This window comes from Oncorhynchus mykiss, chromosome 18 (assembly GCF_013265735.2).
Source record: "Oncorhynchus mykiss isolate Arlee chromosome 18, USDA_OmykA_1.1, whole genome shotgun sequence".
NCBI lineage: Eukaryota > Metazoa > Chordata > Actinopteri > Salmoniformes > Salmonidae > Oncorhynchus > Oncorhynchus mykiss.
Genome location: NC_048582.1, coordinates 36,289,226 through 36,308,728, shown reverse-complemented (window position 1 = coordinate 36,308,728; position 19,503 = coordinate 36,289,226). Strand labels below are relative to the sequence as shown.

General features: G+C 44.5%; 1 protein-coding gene across 1 annotated transcript in view; it reads left to right on the top strand.

Moving 5' to 3' along the window:
* Positions 1–330: 330 nt before the first annotated feature.
* Positions 331–19,503, top strand: part of ext1b (exostosin glycosyltransferase 1b) — a 112,264-nt gene continuing 93,091 nt past the window's right edge. The window contains exon 1 of the mRNA XM_036952640.1: positions 331–2,162. Within this exon, the coding sequence (XP_036808535.1) occupies positions 1,219–2,162 (944 nt within the window). The 5' untranslated portion in view covers positions 331–1,218. The remainder of the gene's footprint in view (positions 2,163–19,503) is intronic.

Sequence of the window (19,503 nt, the reverse complement as noted above, 5' to 3'; positions counted from 1 at the left end):
CGTAGGGCATTCAACTTTGGTTGCTGTGATTTTGTTTGCACACTAGAGAGCAACTCTGGTTTTTGGCCACAGTGTCACCTCTACTAATAAAGGAAATTACATTAAACGAGTTATTTCAAGACAGTGGTGACAGTGTATAGCCATTACGTGCAATACAATCTGTATAAAATACTTACGCATAGGTATTCTACATTTTTCGGTATTTTACTCGTGCTTTAAATTATTCGCTGAGAGGGCTCCGGTTGTGAATGGGTGCATTTGAAGCACCGCCTTTTCCGGTCCCAATAATAAACCAATGAGAAACGCGTATGCACAGAGATGGGACGTTACGTCAGCTGCCATCGTGTCGGGATTGGAATGTTACAGAGTAACAATCGAAACATTTGAGCATTTGGTAATTGGACACTAGAATCAACTAATCCCGTTTTTATAACAATTCCAATGTATTTGCAAAGTCACATGGTAACTGGAAATACTGTTTGAGGTCGTTGCGTCAATTTATTCGTTTAGGCATACGCCTATCTCCGATGAGATTATTTTTGCGTGTATGAGGTCTGTCGGGAGATTAAAACATAAGAGAAATGCAGGGATTCGTGAGGCTACAGTTGCACTGATGAACTGCTCTTGTTCTACGACGGTTTCCTCGTTCGTTCATTGAACCATGGTGTGAAATATCGCCGAATTATACTCCCGAGGCATCTGGATCTAAAAGCCGACCTCACCGAAGGCTTTAAACCACAGACAGCGTGTTAACCAATCTTAACCGTGGGATACATTTTCTGTGTTGGCCAAGGCAGGAAACCACATGAACCCCTGCCGCTACTCTACAGGGGAAAGAGTTGGTAAAACGCTTCGGGCATCTCTAACCGGGCGCAGTTTTACATTTGAATACAGATTGGCTGAATGAAGGAGAGGGAGAGAGGGGCAAAGGGAGTATATGAATGCTTTTACATGGTCGAGGGGGATTTTTGTTGCCCAGAGACACTATATTGTGAAATGGACAAAGTAGATAGAGAGAGAGAACGCATTTAAAATCGCCCACATGCGCTGGATCAATCGCTGGATTGGGGAACGGAATACGAAGAAGGGGGAAGACGCGAGTTTGAAATCTTTGCAGGCTGGAAGATGGCGGAGCGGTGTAGTTGGAGGTGGTGAGAGCCTAACTTCGGGACACTTCAATTTTATTTGTAAAAAAACTTGCCCCTATTCGTAGGACACATGCAGGCCAAAAAACGATATTTATTCCTGCTCTCCGCCGGTGCATGTCTAGTTCTACTGTTCTACTTTGGAGGGGTACAACTTCCAGCGTCGGGTAGAAACCGGCATGACCGGAGCCACAATGGATATCGCCCCGACCAGCCGTGGCCACACTTCTCTGACCCTTTACAACAGTTCCTACCCTGGGATCAACTGGACACTGAGGAGTACAACATTCACATATCGCCGAGGCAGAAGAGGGACGTTAATACAAGCGTGTACAAAGGCAAAAGATGTCGCATGGATTCGTGCTTTGATTTCTCTGCATGTAAAAAGAACGATTTCAAAGTGTATGTCTACCCCCAGCAGAAGGGGGAGAAAATCTCAGAAAGTTACCAGAATATTTTATCGACCATTGAGGGATCCAGGTTCTACACCACTGACCCGGGACAAGCTTGTCTATTCATCTTGAGCTTGGACACCCTGGACCGGGACTCGCTCTCGCCACAGTACGTGCACAATCTCAAAACCAAGGTCCAGAACCTTCATCTCTGGAACAACGGCAGAAACCATCTCATATTTAACTTGTACTCTGGGACATGGCCGGACTACACGGAAGACCTAGGTTTCGACATAGGCCAGGCCATGTTGGCCAAGGCCAGCATCAGTACCGAGAATTTCAGGCCCAACTTTGACGTGTCCATCCCGCTGTTCTCCAAGGAGCACCCTAGGACCGGAGGGGACAGGGGGTACCTAAAGTACAACTCCATTCCACCTTTCAGGAAATACATGCTTGTGTTTAAGGGGAAACGATACCTTACAGGTATTGGGTCAGACACGAGGAATGCCTTATATCATGTCCATAATCAGGAGGACGTGGTGCTCCTCACCACCTGCAAACACGGCAAGGATTGGCAGAAACACAAGGACGCACGCTGCGACAAGGACAATGCAGAATATGACAAGTAAGTTATGACGTGTTGACAGATTAAAAAGGACTGTACATGAAAGCTGTTATAAATGTGTTATGTGGGTCATATTACCACTGTAAAAGAAAAGTGGTCACCTTTGTCCTTCTGTACCATTCCAAAACAGGCACCATCGCGCGCATCCTTGAGGTTCTCCGTTGCGCTCGGCCTGGTGTGTTTTGCGAGCAGATTGTGAACTCATATTTTATTGGCATACAATGCCATTGACTGCCGTTCTCGGGGACTGAAATGGCTTATATGGTTCTCTTACTGTTCTAGCGTGAACGAAAACCTCGCCAGCCAGTCAATTACCTTTCCGGTTTGAATAAATCACCCTCCACCAACTTCACTGATATTGCAGCCAAACGAGGACATGCACTGACACGTTTTATTTGCTCTATACTTTAAGGGAATAAAGCAATGTAAGAGTGGTGTGGGAGTGTGACCTTGCTATCACACTGCTATAAACTCCACATTATAATGAATAAGTACAACACTTATTAGGCCTAGACTTAACCGCCAAATCATGTTTAGTTGGAATAATTTTGTGTATTGCTGTTAATTCAATAAGGCCGAGCCTATATCAAGTAGAGCTACATCCACAATCATTTTCCTCATAGTGTCCATATTAGGTTTGATAGTAGGCTAAGCTTGTGCTTTGCGTGTTATCACTGATTGTGGATACCACAACTCGTCTTTGGTTGCAATGATGCCAGAGTAAGTCAAGTCACATTGTAACCATGGTAGGAAACTTTGTCATTGAAGTTTGCACTGAGCGTTGCCGAGTCTACTTCTCCGAGAGTGAGACTGGTTTATTTTAGGCCGAGTTGCCTCCTGATTGAATATCTCTCTAAATCCTCGGTAAACTTGGGATATGTGAACTCAACTTATACTTCTGGCCCGATGTTAGTTAAAACGTTTAGTGAAGGGACATATTGGCTCCCACAGTACTCCATTGAAGACTAAATATTTCCAGTCACTTGTAAAAGCAGGAGAGGGGCCATGACTAGTACTACATCCCAAATGGCACCCTATTCCCTATATAGTGCACTACTTTGTTTTGACCCGGACCAAAAGTAATGCTCAAAATGGGGAATGGGGTGCCATTTTGGGGACACTCGCTCCAGGGGCTTAGTTTGGTCAAAGGGAAGTCTAACTTGAACAGAACTTTTCATTGACTGACTGAAACTCACTTGAGACCAGGGACACACTGCCCTATGACACAGCGCCAATTCCAAATATGCTGCAACACCATCCCCACAAGTAAGTGCTTGTCCATTTGTCATCCCTCTCCTCTCTATCTCCCTGTGAGATCTGCTCTTCTCCCAGAGAGATGTCTTTGGCTCGTGTCACCTGGAGAAATGTCATCCGTTATCTGGATTCCAGGCATCATTCACTCGACTGCTCGCCTTTCCTTTGGCCCGGTTAGCACCGATATGGCTTGGCCCGGTTAGCACCGACATGGCTTGGCCCGGTTAGCACCGACATGGCCTGGCCCGGGCCAGTGCGTACTCTATGCGCTGCGTTCACAGCCAGGGAGTCTCTCACATTCAGAAACAATGGTGAGAATGCTGGAATGCACACACGTGTTGGAACAGCTGTTTGGGGTAATGAGGGAACGGTGCCAAGGTGAAAACACTGCAGCATACCTGGATGCATTTCACTGCACTTTGGCTTCGGGATGGCAACAGTATCAACTGCGACCCTCTCCTTGGTCCTGTGGGGCTCAGTTTCTAAGAGCGTGGTGCTAGCAAAGCCGGGGTTGTGGGTTCGATTCCCCTATGGGGTCACGCATACTAAAGTGTAGCCTATGCACTCATTATAATTTAAGTCACTCTGGATAAAAGCGCCTGGTAAATGGCATATTTTATTTATATATATTCTCAATTCTGTCCATGGAACTGTTTCCACATGGTGCCTCACCCCCCCACCCCCCTTTCCCATCATGACCTTTCCGCCTCTAAGAGGAATGTGGCAGGAGCAGCGGATATTGGAAGGCTGTTAAACACAGGCAGTGCCTGGTAGCTTAGACACACACACACACACACACACACAATTAATTTTCTGAGAGTTGCAATCACTTCCATTCTGAATCACTGGTTCCACTTCCATCCATGGGCAAGCATCAATAATGGATGCCATTCATTGATACATTATCCAATGAGCTTTATGAGCTGCTGACTATAGAGTCTGGGACAGTCAGTGGGGGGGGGGGGGGGGGGGGGGGAACTATTCAATGACAAATTACAAGGTGTTCAATACTTTGGTTCATCACAATCCTATCTGCTGCCCATGTGTTTATGTGCTGTTAGTTATAGCATGCCACGGGCTATATCCGAGTACTCTATCATAAACTAGTTCATCTGTCCCAACTTTCCAAACCGTCTCCTCTCTGTGTGTTTTGGCGACGTCTGTGTATTGCTTGTTTGCTCCTCCCCCATGAGTTACCCAGCAGACAGCTGGATCAGGGACCCCCCCCCCACCCCACCCCACCCCATTTAATAGTTAACCAGGTCTGACGGCCAGTATTGACTTTGTACTTTAGCCTCTTCACTACAGGCTGCTACTTCTCAAGGTCACTCCAGGGACTCCTCCACTCAGTTGAATGGGGAGTCTGTGTGTATGTGGGATTGCACTGTACGTGTGTAAGAGTTGGCCAGTGTGTGTGTATTCACATTTTTTTGGGGGGGGCGGGGTTAGATTGTAGCTTCCATCAATTCCAATCCCCCATTATATTTTTGGGTGAATATGTATATTGTTTTTATTCTTATATATTTTCCTTATTTCCCCCTAAAGCTTCCACCAATTGGAGTAAATGTCCAGTATACATAGAATATACATTTTACAGACACAGTACATCCCATCTTTGAAGACCATCCAGTTTTGATTCCTATTTGCCTTATTTTTCACTGTGCTGTGAGGTTTCGCACAAATTATGAACCTTTCTATTGTCATACTGAACAAAAATAAACGCAACAATTTCAAAGATTTGACTAAGTTACAGTTCATATGAGGAAATCGGTCAAATTAAATAAATGAATCTCGTCACAGTATCTGTGTGCATTCAAGTTGCCATTGATAAAATGCAATTGTGTCTTGTAGCTTATGCCTGCCCATACCATAACCCCAACGCCACCATGAGGCACTCTGTTCACAACGTTGACATCAGCAAACCGCTCGCCCACACGACGCCATACACGTGGTCTGTGGTATGAGGCCGATTTGGACATACTGCCAAATTCACAAAAATGATGCTGAAGGCGGCTTATTATCTGGCAACCGCTCTGGTGGACATTCCTGCAGTCAGCGTGCAAATTGCATGCTCCCTCAACTTCAGACATCTGTGGGATTGTGTTATGACAAAATTGCACATTTTAGAGTGGCCTTTTATTGTCCTCAACAATAATGATTGTAATGATCATGCGGTTTAATCAGCTTCTTGATATGCCACACCTGTCAGGTGGATGGATTATCTTGGCAAAGAAGAATTGCTTACTAACATGGATGTAAATGAATTTGTGCACATTTTTTGAACAAAAACTGATTTTTGGTCTTTGATGCAGGGCGGACAAAACAAGTGCACGCATGCATATATATATATATATATATATATATATACTGAGATCATGTGACACTTAGATTGCACACAGGCATACTTTATTTAACTAATTATGTGACTTCTGAAGGTAATTGTTTGCACCAGATCTTATTTAGGGGCTTCACAGCAAAGGGGTGAATACATATGCATGCACCACTTTTCCGTTTAGAATTTTTTGAAGTAATTTTTTTGCACTTCACCAATTTGGCACATTTTGTATGTCCATTACATGAAATCCAAATAAAAATCAATTTAAATTATAGGTTTTAATGCAACAAAATAGGAAAAATGCCAAGGGGGATGAATACTTTTGCATGGCACTGTAGGCTTGAGATGGCTTCCTTGATCACGCAGGTTGCCAGCCTACGTAATTAATGGGGGAAAACGCAGAGTGGAATGTTTACCTTTTCTACGCCAATGGCTGGCCGGCGTTCGTGCATATTGGATGCATCTCCGTCTTGTCGTTTGCCATTATTCGACTGTCTGGAGTTTGTTCGCCAGGGGAGCCTTCTCCGGCCCCTCCTCTGATAGCGGAGTCGAAGGAGCACAGCAACAGTAGCATGGCAATCAACGATTGTCGCATGTCATGAGCCGTGAGAGGCAGAGAGAGGATACAAACAACGAATAGTTTTGCCGCCCTGGTGCCTGATCTTCCTGCACCTTCTCCGGGGGTAACTGTGTCTGCAGCTGCTGTGCCTACTCCTTCCCCATAGTTTTCGAAGTCGACGCCGGCAACCTTCCGTCCCTGCTCTGGATCGAGCAGGGCTTCTCCATCTGTCGGAGGCCTGCACCATCCTGTGAAGCGTGGGAGTAGGCGGATTTCCTCGTCCTTCTCGCCAGCTGTGATTTTGGGCAGTTCCATGGTTAGAAATGTGACTGTTCCTGGTGCTAAAACAATGGCCCATCCTGGAGCTTGAGTAAATGACCTTACTTAGCTGCACCCGAATGTACTATGCCAGGACATGGACATCGATTCTATCGTAGTCAATGTGGGCTTTAATGACGTTACGGGCAGCTCTGAACAGTTAACTGGATTTCAAAGAGCTGATTGACTCTGCTAGACACTAATAAAATACCATATCTGGCCCAGTGTCCTCTTAATCGTGGCATTGAACACTTTATCATGATTCTTTGTCTTCACAACTGGCTACATGATTACTGCAGATCAATGGGTGTAACTTTTGTTGACCATTTTGATACCTTTTGGAAACTACATGTTTTATAAAGAGGATGTGATCCACCCAAATCGTTTGGGTTTCTGGATCCTTTCACTGGATTATAAGGCTGCGTTGAGACAATGACTTATCAATGACCCAAGCCCAGCTCAGTTAATCCCTACCATTTCTGCTGTTGAGTCATCATCATGCTTTAGCAAATGTACAATATACCAGTGGCATTGGTAGACACAATGTAAGTAACCTAATTTATGTCCCACTAACTGCCCTGAATACCTCTGCTGAGCCTACAGTTATTGTATGCAGCAATCATGTCCCTATGAACCAGATTTATGCTGTTAGCACTGAAGCGGTGTGACCTAATAGGAAGTCCTCTGTGTTCAGCTCACCCTGCACTAACATAAATAATATGAGAATATCTACTTCTGCTAAGCTTTCCAGTAAAGCGATGAAAACAATCAATCCCAGAAAAGTGCTCAAAATAGCCCACGTTAACATAAGAGCTTAAGAAACAAGGTTCATGAAATAACTTTCTAGTAATAGATGGCATTCATATTCTGACTTGCTGAAACTCACTTAAGACAATACCTTTTGATGTAGTGGTAGCAATACAAGGTTTTAACATTTACAGAAATGCCAGTGGTGGAGGTGTTGCTGTTTATATTCAGAACCACATTCCTGTAAAGCTTAGAGAGGATCTCATGTTAAATACTGTTGAAGTAAAATGACCACGGTTCATCTGCCTCACCTAAAGCCCATTCTTGTGGGAAGCTGCTATAGACTACTAAGTGCTAACAGTCAGCATCTGGATAACGTGTGAAATGCTTGATAATTTATGTGATCGCAACAGATATCGCATGCGCTGCATACAACCGGTACAGCCGAATACAACCTTACAGTGAAATGCTTACTTACGAGCCCTTAACCAACAATGCGGTTTTAAGAAAAATACCCTGCAGAAAATAAATAAAAGTATCAAATAATTAAAGAGCAGCAGTAAAATAACAATATCGAGGCTATATACAAGGTGTACTGGTGCTGGGGTACCGGTTAAATCAAATCAACGTTTATTTGTCACGTGCGCCGAATACAGTGAAATGCTTACATACAGGCTTTAACCAACCGTGCAAAAAAAGGTGTGAGGTGAACAATAGGTAAGTAAAGAAATAAAACAACAGTAAAAAGACAGGCTATATACAGTAGCGAGGCTTTAAAAGTAGCGAGGCTACATACAGGCATCGGAAAGTCGTGCTGATTGAGGTAGTATGTACATGTAGATATGGTTAAAGTGACTATGCATATATGATGAACAGAGAGTAGCAGTAGCGTAATTGAGTCGAGTTAATATATGCATGTGGGTAGAGTTATGCATAGCTAATAATAGAGTAGCAGCAGTGTAAAAGAGGTTGGGGGGACAATGCAAATAGTCTGGCTAGCCATTTGATTAGCTGTTCAGTAGTCTTATGGCTTGGGGGTAGAAGCTGTTTAGAAGCCTCTTGGACCTATAATTGGTGCTCCGGTACCACTTGCCGTGCGGTAGCAGAGAGAACAGTCTATGACTAGGGTGGCTGGTATCTTTGCCAATTTTTTGGGCCTAACACCGCCTAGTATAGAGGTCCTAGATGGCAGGAAGCTTGGCCCCGGTGATGGACTGGGCCGTACGCACTACCCTCTGTAGTGCCTTGCGGTCGGAGGCCGGGCCGTTGCCGTACCAGGCAGTGATGCAGTGATGCAACCATGTTCTCGATGGTGCAGCTGTAGAACCTTTTGAGGATCTGAGGACCCATGCAAAATCTTTTCAGTCTCCTGAGGGGGAATAGGCTTTGTTGTGCCCTCTTCACAACTGTCTTGGTGTGCTTGGACCATGTTAGTTTGTTGGTGATGTAGACACCAAGGAACTTGAAGCTCTCAACCTGCTCCACTACAGCCCCGTCGATGAGAATGGGGGCGTGCTCGGTCCTCCATTTCCTGTAGTCCAAAATCAACAACATAGGAATGAAATCATGAACATGTATTGATCACTAATGATTACTAATGCTGCAGAAATGTGCTTGAAAGCAGTATCCATTGGATGTAGTGTTTGCAATATAGTATCCATATCTAGGAAAACCTAAGTTCCAAAGGCTGGGCCTAATATAGTGTATAAGAGGTCATACAATACGTTTTGTAGTGACACCTATGTCGATGTAAAAAATAATTGTTGCTCCGTGGTGTGTAATGAGGAGCAAACAGACACTGCGCTTGACACTTATGAAATTGCTTATCCCAGCTACTAACAAGTATGCACCCATTGAGAAAATGACTGTAAAAACTGTTACATTCTCGTGGATTGATGAGGAATTTAAGAATTGTATGGTTGAGAGGGATGAAGCAGAAGGGAATGGCAAATAAGTCTAGCTGAACAACCTGGCAAACGTACTGCAAATTGAGAAATCATGCGACTAAACTGAAGAAAAAGAAAAAACTACACTATGAAACAAAGATAAATGACATAAAGGTTGATAGTAAAAAAAAAAGCTTTGGAGCACCCTTTTAATGAAATTTTGGCAAAAGGCAAACTCCGCTCTATCATTCATTGAATCAGATGTCTCTCTCATCACAACCAACTGATATTGCCAACTACTTTTAATGATTTTTTTTCCCATTGGCAAGATTAGCAAACTTTCATTGGCAAGATTAGGAACAAAAGCTGACATTACACATTGTCTATCAACAATGACAAGCTACCGGGGTCTGACAGCTTGGATGGAAAATTACTGAGGATAATAGCGGATGATATTGCCCACTCCTATTTGTCATATCTTTAATTTCAGCCTACTAGAAAGTGTGTGCCCTCGGGCCTGGAGGGAAGCAAAAGTCATTCCGCTACCTAAGAATAGTAAAGCCCCCCTGGTCGGCTATTTGAGCCAGTAAATCAGCCTGTAAAGCCAGTGTGTCTATGTATGCGGATGACTCAACACTATACACCTCAGCTACTACAGTGACTGAAATGACTGCAACACTTAACAAAGAGCTGCAGTTAGTTTCAGAATGGGTGGCAAGGAATAAGTTAGTCCTAAATATTTCAAACTAAAGGCATTGTATTTGGGACAAATCATTCACTAAACCCTAAATCTTGTAATAAATAATGTGGAAATTGAGAAAGTTGCGGTGACTAAATTGCTTGGAGTGACCCTGGATTGTGAACTGCCACGGTCAAAACATATTGATACAACAGTAGCTAAGATGGTGAGAAGTCTGTCCATAATAAAGCGCTACTCTGCCTTCCTGACACCACTATCAACAAAGCAGGTCCTACATGCTCTAGTTTTGTTGCACCTTGACTACTGTTCAGTCATGTGGTCAGGTGCCACAAAGCGGGACTTGCGATTGGCTCAGAACAGGGCAGCGCGGCTGACCCTTGGATATCCACAGAGAGAGTAAATGTTAATATGCATGTCAATCTCTCCTGGCTCAAAGTGGAGGAGAGATTGACTTCGTCACTACTTGCGTTTGTGAGAGGTATTGACATGTCGACAGCACCGAGCTGTCTGGTTTTTAAACGACTAGCACACAGCTCAGACACCCATGCATACCCCACAAGACATGCCACCAGAGGTCTGTTCACAGTCCCCAAGTCCAGAACAGACTATGGGAGGCGCATAGTACTACATAGAGCCATGACTACATGGAACTCTATTCCACATCAGGTTACTGATGCAAGCAGTAGAATAAAAAATCAATTCATATGAAATACATTTTATGGAACAGCGGGGACAGTGAAGCAACACAAACAGGAACAGGCACATGCATACACAGACATAACATACGCACTATACACACACGTACACATGGATTTTGTGTTGTAGATATGTGGTAGTGGAGTAGGGGCCTGAGAGTACACTTATTGAATGTAATGTTTTTAAAATTGTGTAACTGCCTTACTTTTCCCGAACACCAGGATAAGTAGCTGCTGTCTATGACTTTGCAAAGCCCAAGGCTGCAATACCGGGCCGCTGGATAGGAGAAATGGTGCATTTTCATAACTGACGTCAGCATGAATGATATGGAAACACCGAAAGGCCATATTTTCCTTTCCTCCTTTATGATGTGGAGCTTGGCATTTTGTTGACACAGTGCCAAAGATTGACTAGAAACCCGGCAAAGCAAAGACCACATCCCTGTCTTGTGTTAAAATAGCATTATGAGTTCCATTTTCGGAAATGTCAATGGCGATTTATTCCCTGGGCAGATAGTGGCTTGATATTAGAGTGGATGCGGCGCTGGAGGTTAACAGACGTGTAATTTGTTGTGTGCTGCGGCTCCCATCCATACTCGGGGGGGGGGGGGGGGGGGTCATGCTTCCTGGGTCGCCGTTTTGTTTTCTCTTGTCCTATTAATACGTCATGAATATTTAATTGTCCTCTCACTTAAATAAAGCGCGGGGCCATGATCGCGCCAAAATATGCGAATGATCTGTAGGAAATTATCGTGGAATGCTAGTTTGCCTCAATTAGCGCGGTTTGATTGTTTCTGGGGAAGATGTAGTCTAGCCTACACTGGCATGGTTGTTTTTTATCTTCTGTCAATCTCGCCTCTTTCTCGCCGCGTTTATGTACCTTTTTATTTGAAGTCTGTGGAATTGTGTTCTAGTTATTCGCACCTCATGCAGAGTGCTTGTCTTGTCGGATGCTAGTGAGACAGCTGTGACCTTCTGAGACGAGGAGACATGGTGTAGCATTGGTGCTCTTTCTGATTGTGAGAGCAACATGGCCTTCTCTTCCTTCCTAGCAGTCGCAGATGTCGAGGTCGTGGTCATAATGCTTGGTGCTTGCTCCAGTTTCAGTGTGGTGCTTGCTCCAGTTCCAGTGTGGCGCTTGCTCCTGATCATGCTGATAGGTCTGTGTTTTTAGCTATCTCCTGTTGGGGGTTGGGGGGGGGTGGCGTGTGTGCACCGGTGAGAGGATGGGTCATGACCTCTCTGTGTGTGTGCCTGGCTGAGTGATGAAGGTGAGGCTGCTCTTAGTGACCCACAGTCACCAGAGGGATTGCCATGATGACGTGGCTGCTGGCTGGTCTGTGGTAGCTGAGAGACCAAGCTGGACGAGACTGACCGACCTGAGGCTTTACTAGCTCAGTCCCAGTACAGCAATCTCCGCTTGGCTAGTGGTGGAGAGGGATTGATCAATTGGGAGTGTTTCACCCAGAATGAAAAATTGATCGCTGCAAGGTGAAAAAAACGAAAGTATTTTCATCCTGGACTGTCATGGAATGCTTGAGGCATGAATGAGTAAGTGGGAAGGGTACAGTTGGTAAAAGCCTCTCTCTCTCTCTCTCTCTCTCTCTCTCTCTCTCTCTCGCTGTCTCGCTCACTGTCTCTCTCGCTCTTAAAGTGATGAGTTAGGCAGGTAAGTTCACATGCTCAGTTTAGAAGGTACTACGGAAGCAAGTGAGACAGCTGGTTGGCTCTTTGAAGTCAATTGAGTGAGACGGGTAGCTGACTGGTTCCATGTAAAAAATGAATGAGACAGGCGTGTGATTGGTTGCCCATTACAATTTTGCTCGGAGGCGGTAGGAAGACATTGCATCTACATTATGGAAGCAGAATCATTTTTTGTTGTTGTTCTGACATCTGTCTCGTTTAGTGGATGAAAGCCTTACGTCTTGGTATTCTCTACTACGTGGCACGGACTATTTACTTTTTTACTTTTTACTCTTTCACCACCTCGGGCTGTTAATCTCGGTTTGTAGCCTACATAGCCAACATTCTAAAACACAGCCCGCTTTTTTTGTTTGTTTCTCTGGGTGTCTGTTGACTGTAATTGCTTGGAATTAGATTTAGCTTACTTTACGAATCCATTCACAACTGATGAAGCCTGTGGGTCATCGGTGTAATTTTTTTCCCGTAAGGCACTTCCTGTGATCTGTTGTTTTATTGTCTTCTGGGGAGCTCCCACTGTTAGGCTGCTCAAAGTAGCCCAGTTGGCACAGGCTTTACGGTCGCTGTGAATATGCTGTGGTTGCATGCTTGTTATCCTGTTCCCGCCTCCAGACAGTATTTTGTTGTTACAGCCTGAATTTTAAAATGGATTAAGTGGAGATTTTGTGTCACTGGCCTACACATACTACCCCATAATGTCAAAGTGGAATTATGTTTTTTGCAATTTTTTACAATACCCCATAATGACAACGCAAATGACAAAGTTCAATCTTGGTTTCATCAGACCAGAGAATGTTGTTTCTCATGGTCTGAGAGTCCTTTAGATGCCTTTTGGCAAACTCCAAGCGGGCTGTCATGTGCCTTTTACTAAGGCGTGGCTTCCGACTGGCCACTACCATAAAGTCCTGATTGGTGGAGTGATGCAGAGATGGTTGTCCTTCTGGAAGTTTCTCCCATCTCCACAGAGGAAGTCTAGAGCTCTGTCAGAGGGACCATCGGGTTCTTGGTCACCTCCCTGATCAAGCCCCTTCTCCCCGAATGCTCAGTTTGGTCGGGCGGCCAGCTCTAGGAAGAGTCTTCGTGGTTCCAAACTTCTTCCATTTAAGAAGGATGGAGTCCACTGTGTTCTTGTGAACCTTCAATGCTGCATAATTTTTGGTACCCTTCCTCAGATCTGTGCCTCAACACAATCATGTCTCTGAGCTCTACGGACAATTCCTTCAACCTCATGGCTTGGTTTTTGCTCTGACATGCACTGTCAACTGTTGGACATTTATGTAGGCAGGTGTGTGCCTTTCCAAATCAAGTTCAATCAATTGAATTTACCACAGGTGGACTCCAAGTTGTAGAAACATCTCAAGGATGATCAATGGAAACAGGATGCACCTGAGCTCAATTTCGAGTCTCATAGCAAAGGGTCTGAATACTTAAGTAAGATATTCCTGGTTTTATTTGTAATAACTTGACAAAAATGTCTCAACTGTTTTGCTTTGTCGATATGGGGAATTGTGTGTAGATTGTGGAAAAAATAAATATTTCATCAATTTTAGAATAAGCCTGTAACGGAAACAAAATGTGGAAAAGTGAAGGGTCTGAATACTTTCAGTATGCTCTGTAAGTATTCAACCCTGTTATGGTAAGTCTATATACGTTCAGCAGTAAAAATGTGCATGTCACAAGTTGCATGTACTCACTGTGTGCAATAATAGTGTGTAACATGACTTTTGAATGACTACCTCATTTCTGTACCCCACACATACCACTGATCATCCTTGAGATGTTGCTACAACTTGATTGGAGTCCATCTGTGGTAAATTCAATTGATTGAACTTGATTTGGAAAGGCACACACCTGCCTACATAAGGTCCAACAGTTGACAGTGCATGTCAGAGCAAAAACCAAAGCCATGAGGTTGAAGGAACTGTCCATAGAGTTCCTCTGTAAGGTCCCTCAGTCGAGCAATGAATTTCAAATACAGACTCAACCGCAAAGACCAAGGAGGTTTTCCAATGCCTCACATAGAAGGGCACCAATTGGTAGATGGGGTAAAAACTTGAGCAGACATTGAATATCCCTTTGAGAATGGTGAAGTTATTAATTACACTTTGGGTGGTGTATCAATACAGGCGCCCTTCCTAACTCGTTTGCCGGAGAGGAAGGAAATCACTCAGGGATTTCACCATGAGGCCAATGGTGACTTTAAAACAGAGTTTAATGCCTGTGATGGGAGCGAACTGAGGATGGTCAACAACTCCAACACACATCGCTGAGTACCACTCTTCATATTATCAGGCATGGTGCTGGCTGCATCATGTTATGGGTATGCTTGTCATCGGCAAGGACTAGGGAGTTTATGAAAAGAGGGAACAGGGAAAATCCTAGAGTGAAACCTGGTTCAGGCTGCTTTCCAACAGACACTGGGAGACAAATTCACCTTTCAGCAGGACACTAACCTAAAACACAAGGCCAAATATACACTGGCGTTGCTTACCAAGACAACATGTTCCTGGGTGGCCCAGTTACAGTTTTGACTTAAATCAGCTTGAAAATCTATGGTGAGTCTTAAATGGCTGTCTATCAATAATCAACAACCAACTCGACAGAGCTTGAAGAATTTTAAAACGGTGATTCTAAAGGTGATTCTATCATATCTTGACTCAGGGGTGTGAATACTTATTATGAGGTATTGTGTGTAGATTGGTGAGAGATCTATTTAATCCATTTAGAAATCGGGTTGTAACACAACAATTGTGTTGTAAGTCGAAGGGTATGAATACTTTCTGAAGGCACTGTACGTGGACTCAATGGCTCTACCGAGTTCTGTGCAGACCCTAAATGTAACACAAAAATTGCCTCCATCTGCTTGCTGTGGAAAACAGCGAGAAAGAAATGGTGGAGGACAAATTGAAAAGATTGCATTGGATAAAGCTATCACAGTGAATACGTATCTTGGCAGGAGGGACCCTTGTTATCTGGGCATTTCTAAAATATTCAGGCTTACATGTGACAGGGGGATGGTAGGCTAGGAGAAAGTGCTTGGGGGAGCTACGAGGTATGACTGGGAAGCTGATCCATTTGGCTGTCTAGAAGTTAGCATGCCATACTGCTGTGTCACTCACTTCACTGCTCTTAGCTTGAGTGTTTTTCTTTATGGTAGTAGAGCCTTATAAAGTTATGCTAATCTAGCTAGCACCTTGACAAGACTGTCCTGGAATGGGTCATGGAGGATTTTTTAACCTTTTATTTAACTAGGCAAGTCAGTTAAAAACAAATTCTTATTTACAATGGGGGCCTACCCCAGCCAAACCCAAATGGCAGATTTTATGGCCCCAGGAACAATTGAACAACTCCTCAGGCCTGTACTTCAATGGAACGACATGTTGTTTACGTCACATGCTGTCCTCAATACACTGACCTCATTCACGTCTCACCACCACGAGAGCAAAAACAAACACTTCTCTCCACTGTATTGATATTCAAATAGTAATTTGCAACAGGGCGAAAGGGGTGTTACTTCAGCGACTGGCGACGCCTTTTTCAAGCGTGTCAACGTGCTTGGGAGACAGTAGGGGCCTGGCCATCAGTGTTTTATTGAAGTGGGGGCAGAGGATTGGATGGCTTGCACACCTCGTTCATGCTGTATGCGTTAGTTGGACGTCCCCTCTGTGGGTGTAAAGGCTCGGCTGCCCTAGGCACTCAGAGGGGCCCTTTTGTGTTAACGTTTTCTCTGGCTCTTTAGCCGCTGCCTGGTGCCTTGACACCACAGCCCCCAAACAACCTCTCCTCCAAGGCTCTGAAGTGTGAAAGCCCCCCCCCCCCAATCTCTCCTCTTAGCCAATCATTACCCAAGGCTGCTGTCTCGTCTCTTTTGTTTTGTTGTTGCTTTTGAACCCTAGATGCTGGCAACAATGGCTGCTGAGACAGTTCAGAGACCCCTAATTTGGCGGATTCCATTGCACTTCACGGATCACCGGCCAAGCCAACACTGAGGGGGTGAAGGGCTGGGGTGGAGGTAGGGGTCGGAATTTGGTCCTAGCGAGGAGACTGTCTGCCAAAGCATGGATGGGGAGAACATTTAATTCATTTGGTTATCAGGGCAGTTTTTAATTTGCAGTTTGTTTTTTTCTGCTGTCTCTCGTCTATTTATTTATGATTTCCTAAAGGGCCTCCCTTTCAGATAAGGGAAAGGGGTGCATGTTTGGTTGTGGAGAAGGAAGGACAAGGTGCAGCTGGTGGTACTGTTGTACCCCCCCCCCGGGAACTAAAATGGGAATGTATAAAAAAATAAATAAGAAAAAGGCATTTTAAATTATGCTATAGCTCCGCAAGCTAAATGTGCTATACAAATGGAATGGGTGAAAAGCACGATGAAAATTCTATGAAACCTTTGCCTGCAAAGTTTAATGAGTCTGGCTTGGCCATTTGCCAGTTAGTGCAAACGCAGTAGTAAGCTATAGGCCTACATAGGTAAGGAATGAAGCCATTTCTTCCGTTTAGGATTCTTTGTGAAAGTCATTTTAAGGTTGCATTTCTGACCTGTGAGTCATAGGTGGTCCACAGCCTGAGAGGACCGTTTCCTACAAGCTAAGCTCAGTTTTTTTGTTGTTGCGGTTTGTCATCTGTCAGGAGGCGGAAGGCCATGATTCTTTTTCTGCAGTTGCTGTACGGTGTTTTGAACCTGCATCCTGGTTTGCGGTGTCTAGCCAACCGCATCCTCGGCATCAAAGTGACTTAAAAGCGCAGAGGAGAGCCCCGTGCTGGGAAATTGGAGCTTGGGGTCTTACTCCCGTTAGAATAAACACCCCTGTCAAGCAGCTAAGGTTGAAATGTTTATGTCCCCGCAGTATGTTTTTACGGGACAGTGCTTTGTTTTCAAAGCGTCTGCTTTCTTGTCGCGCAGTTCGCTTGCTAGACATAACGTTCCCTCAAGGTGAGAGTGGGGGGGGGGGGAATGTGGTACGGCCATTGGCACAGTGACACCGGAATGTGACGAGCTATCTTCTGAAGAAGCTGCACGTTTATCTGGGGGTTGCCAGGGCTGGGGATTAGAGAAGCCTTTTAATGCAGCAGTGCACCTTTTTTTTTATTTTTATGCCATTTAGACTCGTAGCAAAACTGTGACTAACCTCCCACCTTTCAAACAGCGTTCATTCCCTGAGTCGGTGTCTCACTTCTTTTGATGCCATTTGAATCAAATCCCACCGTTTTTCATGCATGTTTGTCACCCCTCCACTTGCTTTTTATGTTCATGGGTGTGTGTTAGTATTTGACACACAATCACGCGTAGGAGAGTGTGGAGTGTTTGTGTATCTCGAGTTTTCACTGGCGTTTTATAGGCGTGTTTGATGTATCCTGTTTTGGCTCTTGACCTATGGTTGTGTTTAATATATATTTATCAAGGTATATTTAATGTCAATGTGTTGCTGAGGTGAGAGTAAATTATCCTGCCTCGGAGTAGGTACAGTGCGTTCAAAAGGTATTCAGGTCCCTTTACTTTTTCCACATTTTGTTACTTTACAACTTTTATTCAGAGGGGTTGGGTTAAATGTGGAAGACACATTTCAGTTGAATGCACTCAGTTGGACAACTGACTAGGTATCCCCCTTTCTGTTTTTATTTTAAAATGTATGACATTGTTTCCCCCCCCTCATCAATCTACAAACAATATCCCATAATGACAAAGCAAAAACAGGTTTTTAGTATTTTTCACATTTTATAGAAATAAAAAACTGAAATGTAACATTTACATAAGTATTCAGACTCAGTACTTTGAAGCAGTGATTGCAGGCTCGGGTCTTTGGTATGACGCTACAAGCTTGGCACACCTGTATTTGGGAAGTTTCTCCCTTTATTCTCTGCAGATCCTCTCAAGTTATGTCTGAGTTCATTGGGAGCGTCGCTACACAGCTATTTTCAGGTCTCTCCAGAGATGTTCGATCAGGTTCAATTCCGTGCTCTGGCTGGGCCACTCAAGGACATTGAGACTTGTTCCGAAGCCACTCCTGCGTTGTCTTGGCTGTGTGCTTAGGGTCGTTGTCCTGTTGGAAGGTGAACCTCCGCCCCCAGTCTGAGGTCCTGAGTGCTCTGGAGCAGGTTTTCATCAAGGATCTCTCTGTACTTTTCTCCGTTCATCTTCGTCTCAATCCCGACTAGTCTCCCAGTCCCTGCCGCTGAAAAACATCCCCACAGCAGGATGCTGCCACCACCATGCTTCAGCGTAGGGATGGTGCCAGGTGTCCTCCAGTCCAGACGGAATGCTTGGCATTCAGGCCAAGGAGTTAAATCTTGGTCTCATCAGATCAGAGGATCTTGTTTCTCATGGTCTGAAAGTCTTTGGGTGCCTTCTGGTGAACTCCAAGTGGGCTGTCATGTGCCTTTTACTGAGGAGTGGCTTCCGTCTGGCCACTGCCATAAAGACCTAATTGGTGGAGTGCTGCAGAGATGGTTGTCCTGGAAGGATCTCCCATCTCCACAGAGGAACTCTAGAGCTCCTTCAGTGACAACCGGGTTCTTGGTCACTTCGCTCACCAAGGCCCTTCTCCCCTGATTGCTCAGTTTGGCCTCCGGCGTTTGGCCGCCAGCTCGGTGTTTCCAAACTTCTTCCATTTTATGAATCATGGAGGTCACAGTGTTCTTGGGGACCTTCAATGCTCCAGATTTCCAGATCTGTGCCTCGACTCAATCGTGCCTCGGAGTGCTATGGAAAATCCTCTTGACCTTGTGGCTTGGTTTTTGTTCTGGCATGCACTGTCAACTGTGGGACCTTATATAGACAGGTGTGCCTTTTCAAATTATGTCCAATCATTTGAATTTACCACAGGGGGACTCTCACGCATGATCAATGGAAACAGGATGCACCTGAGCTCAATTTCGAATCTCATAGCAAAGGGTCTGAATACTTTTTTAATAAGGTGTTTGTTTTTTAATTTTTAATACATTGGCAAAAAATTCTAAACACCCGTTTTCACTTTATCATGGGGTATTTTGTGTAGATTGCATTTTTTTAAATCAATTTTAGAATAAGGCTGTAACGTAGGCACTATGTGTGCAGAGAAGGAAGCATATTTTATCCCCCCCCCCCCCAATGGGCAGGTCTGTGGTACTTGGGGTATCATGTGACCAGGCCACATATTTGCACCTGTAAAC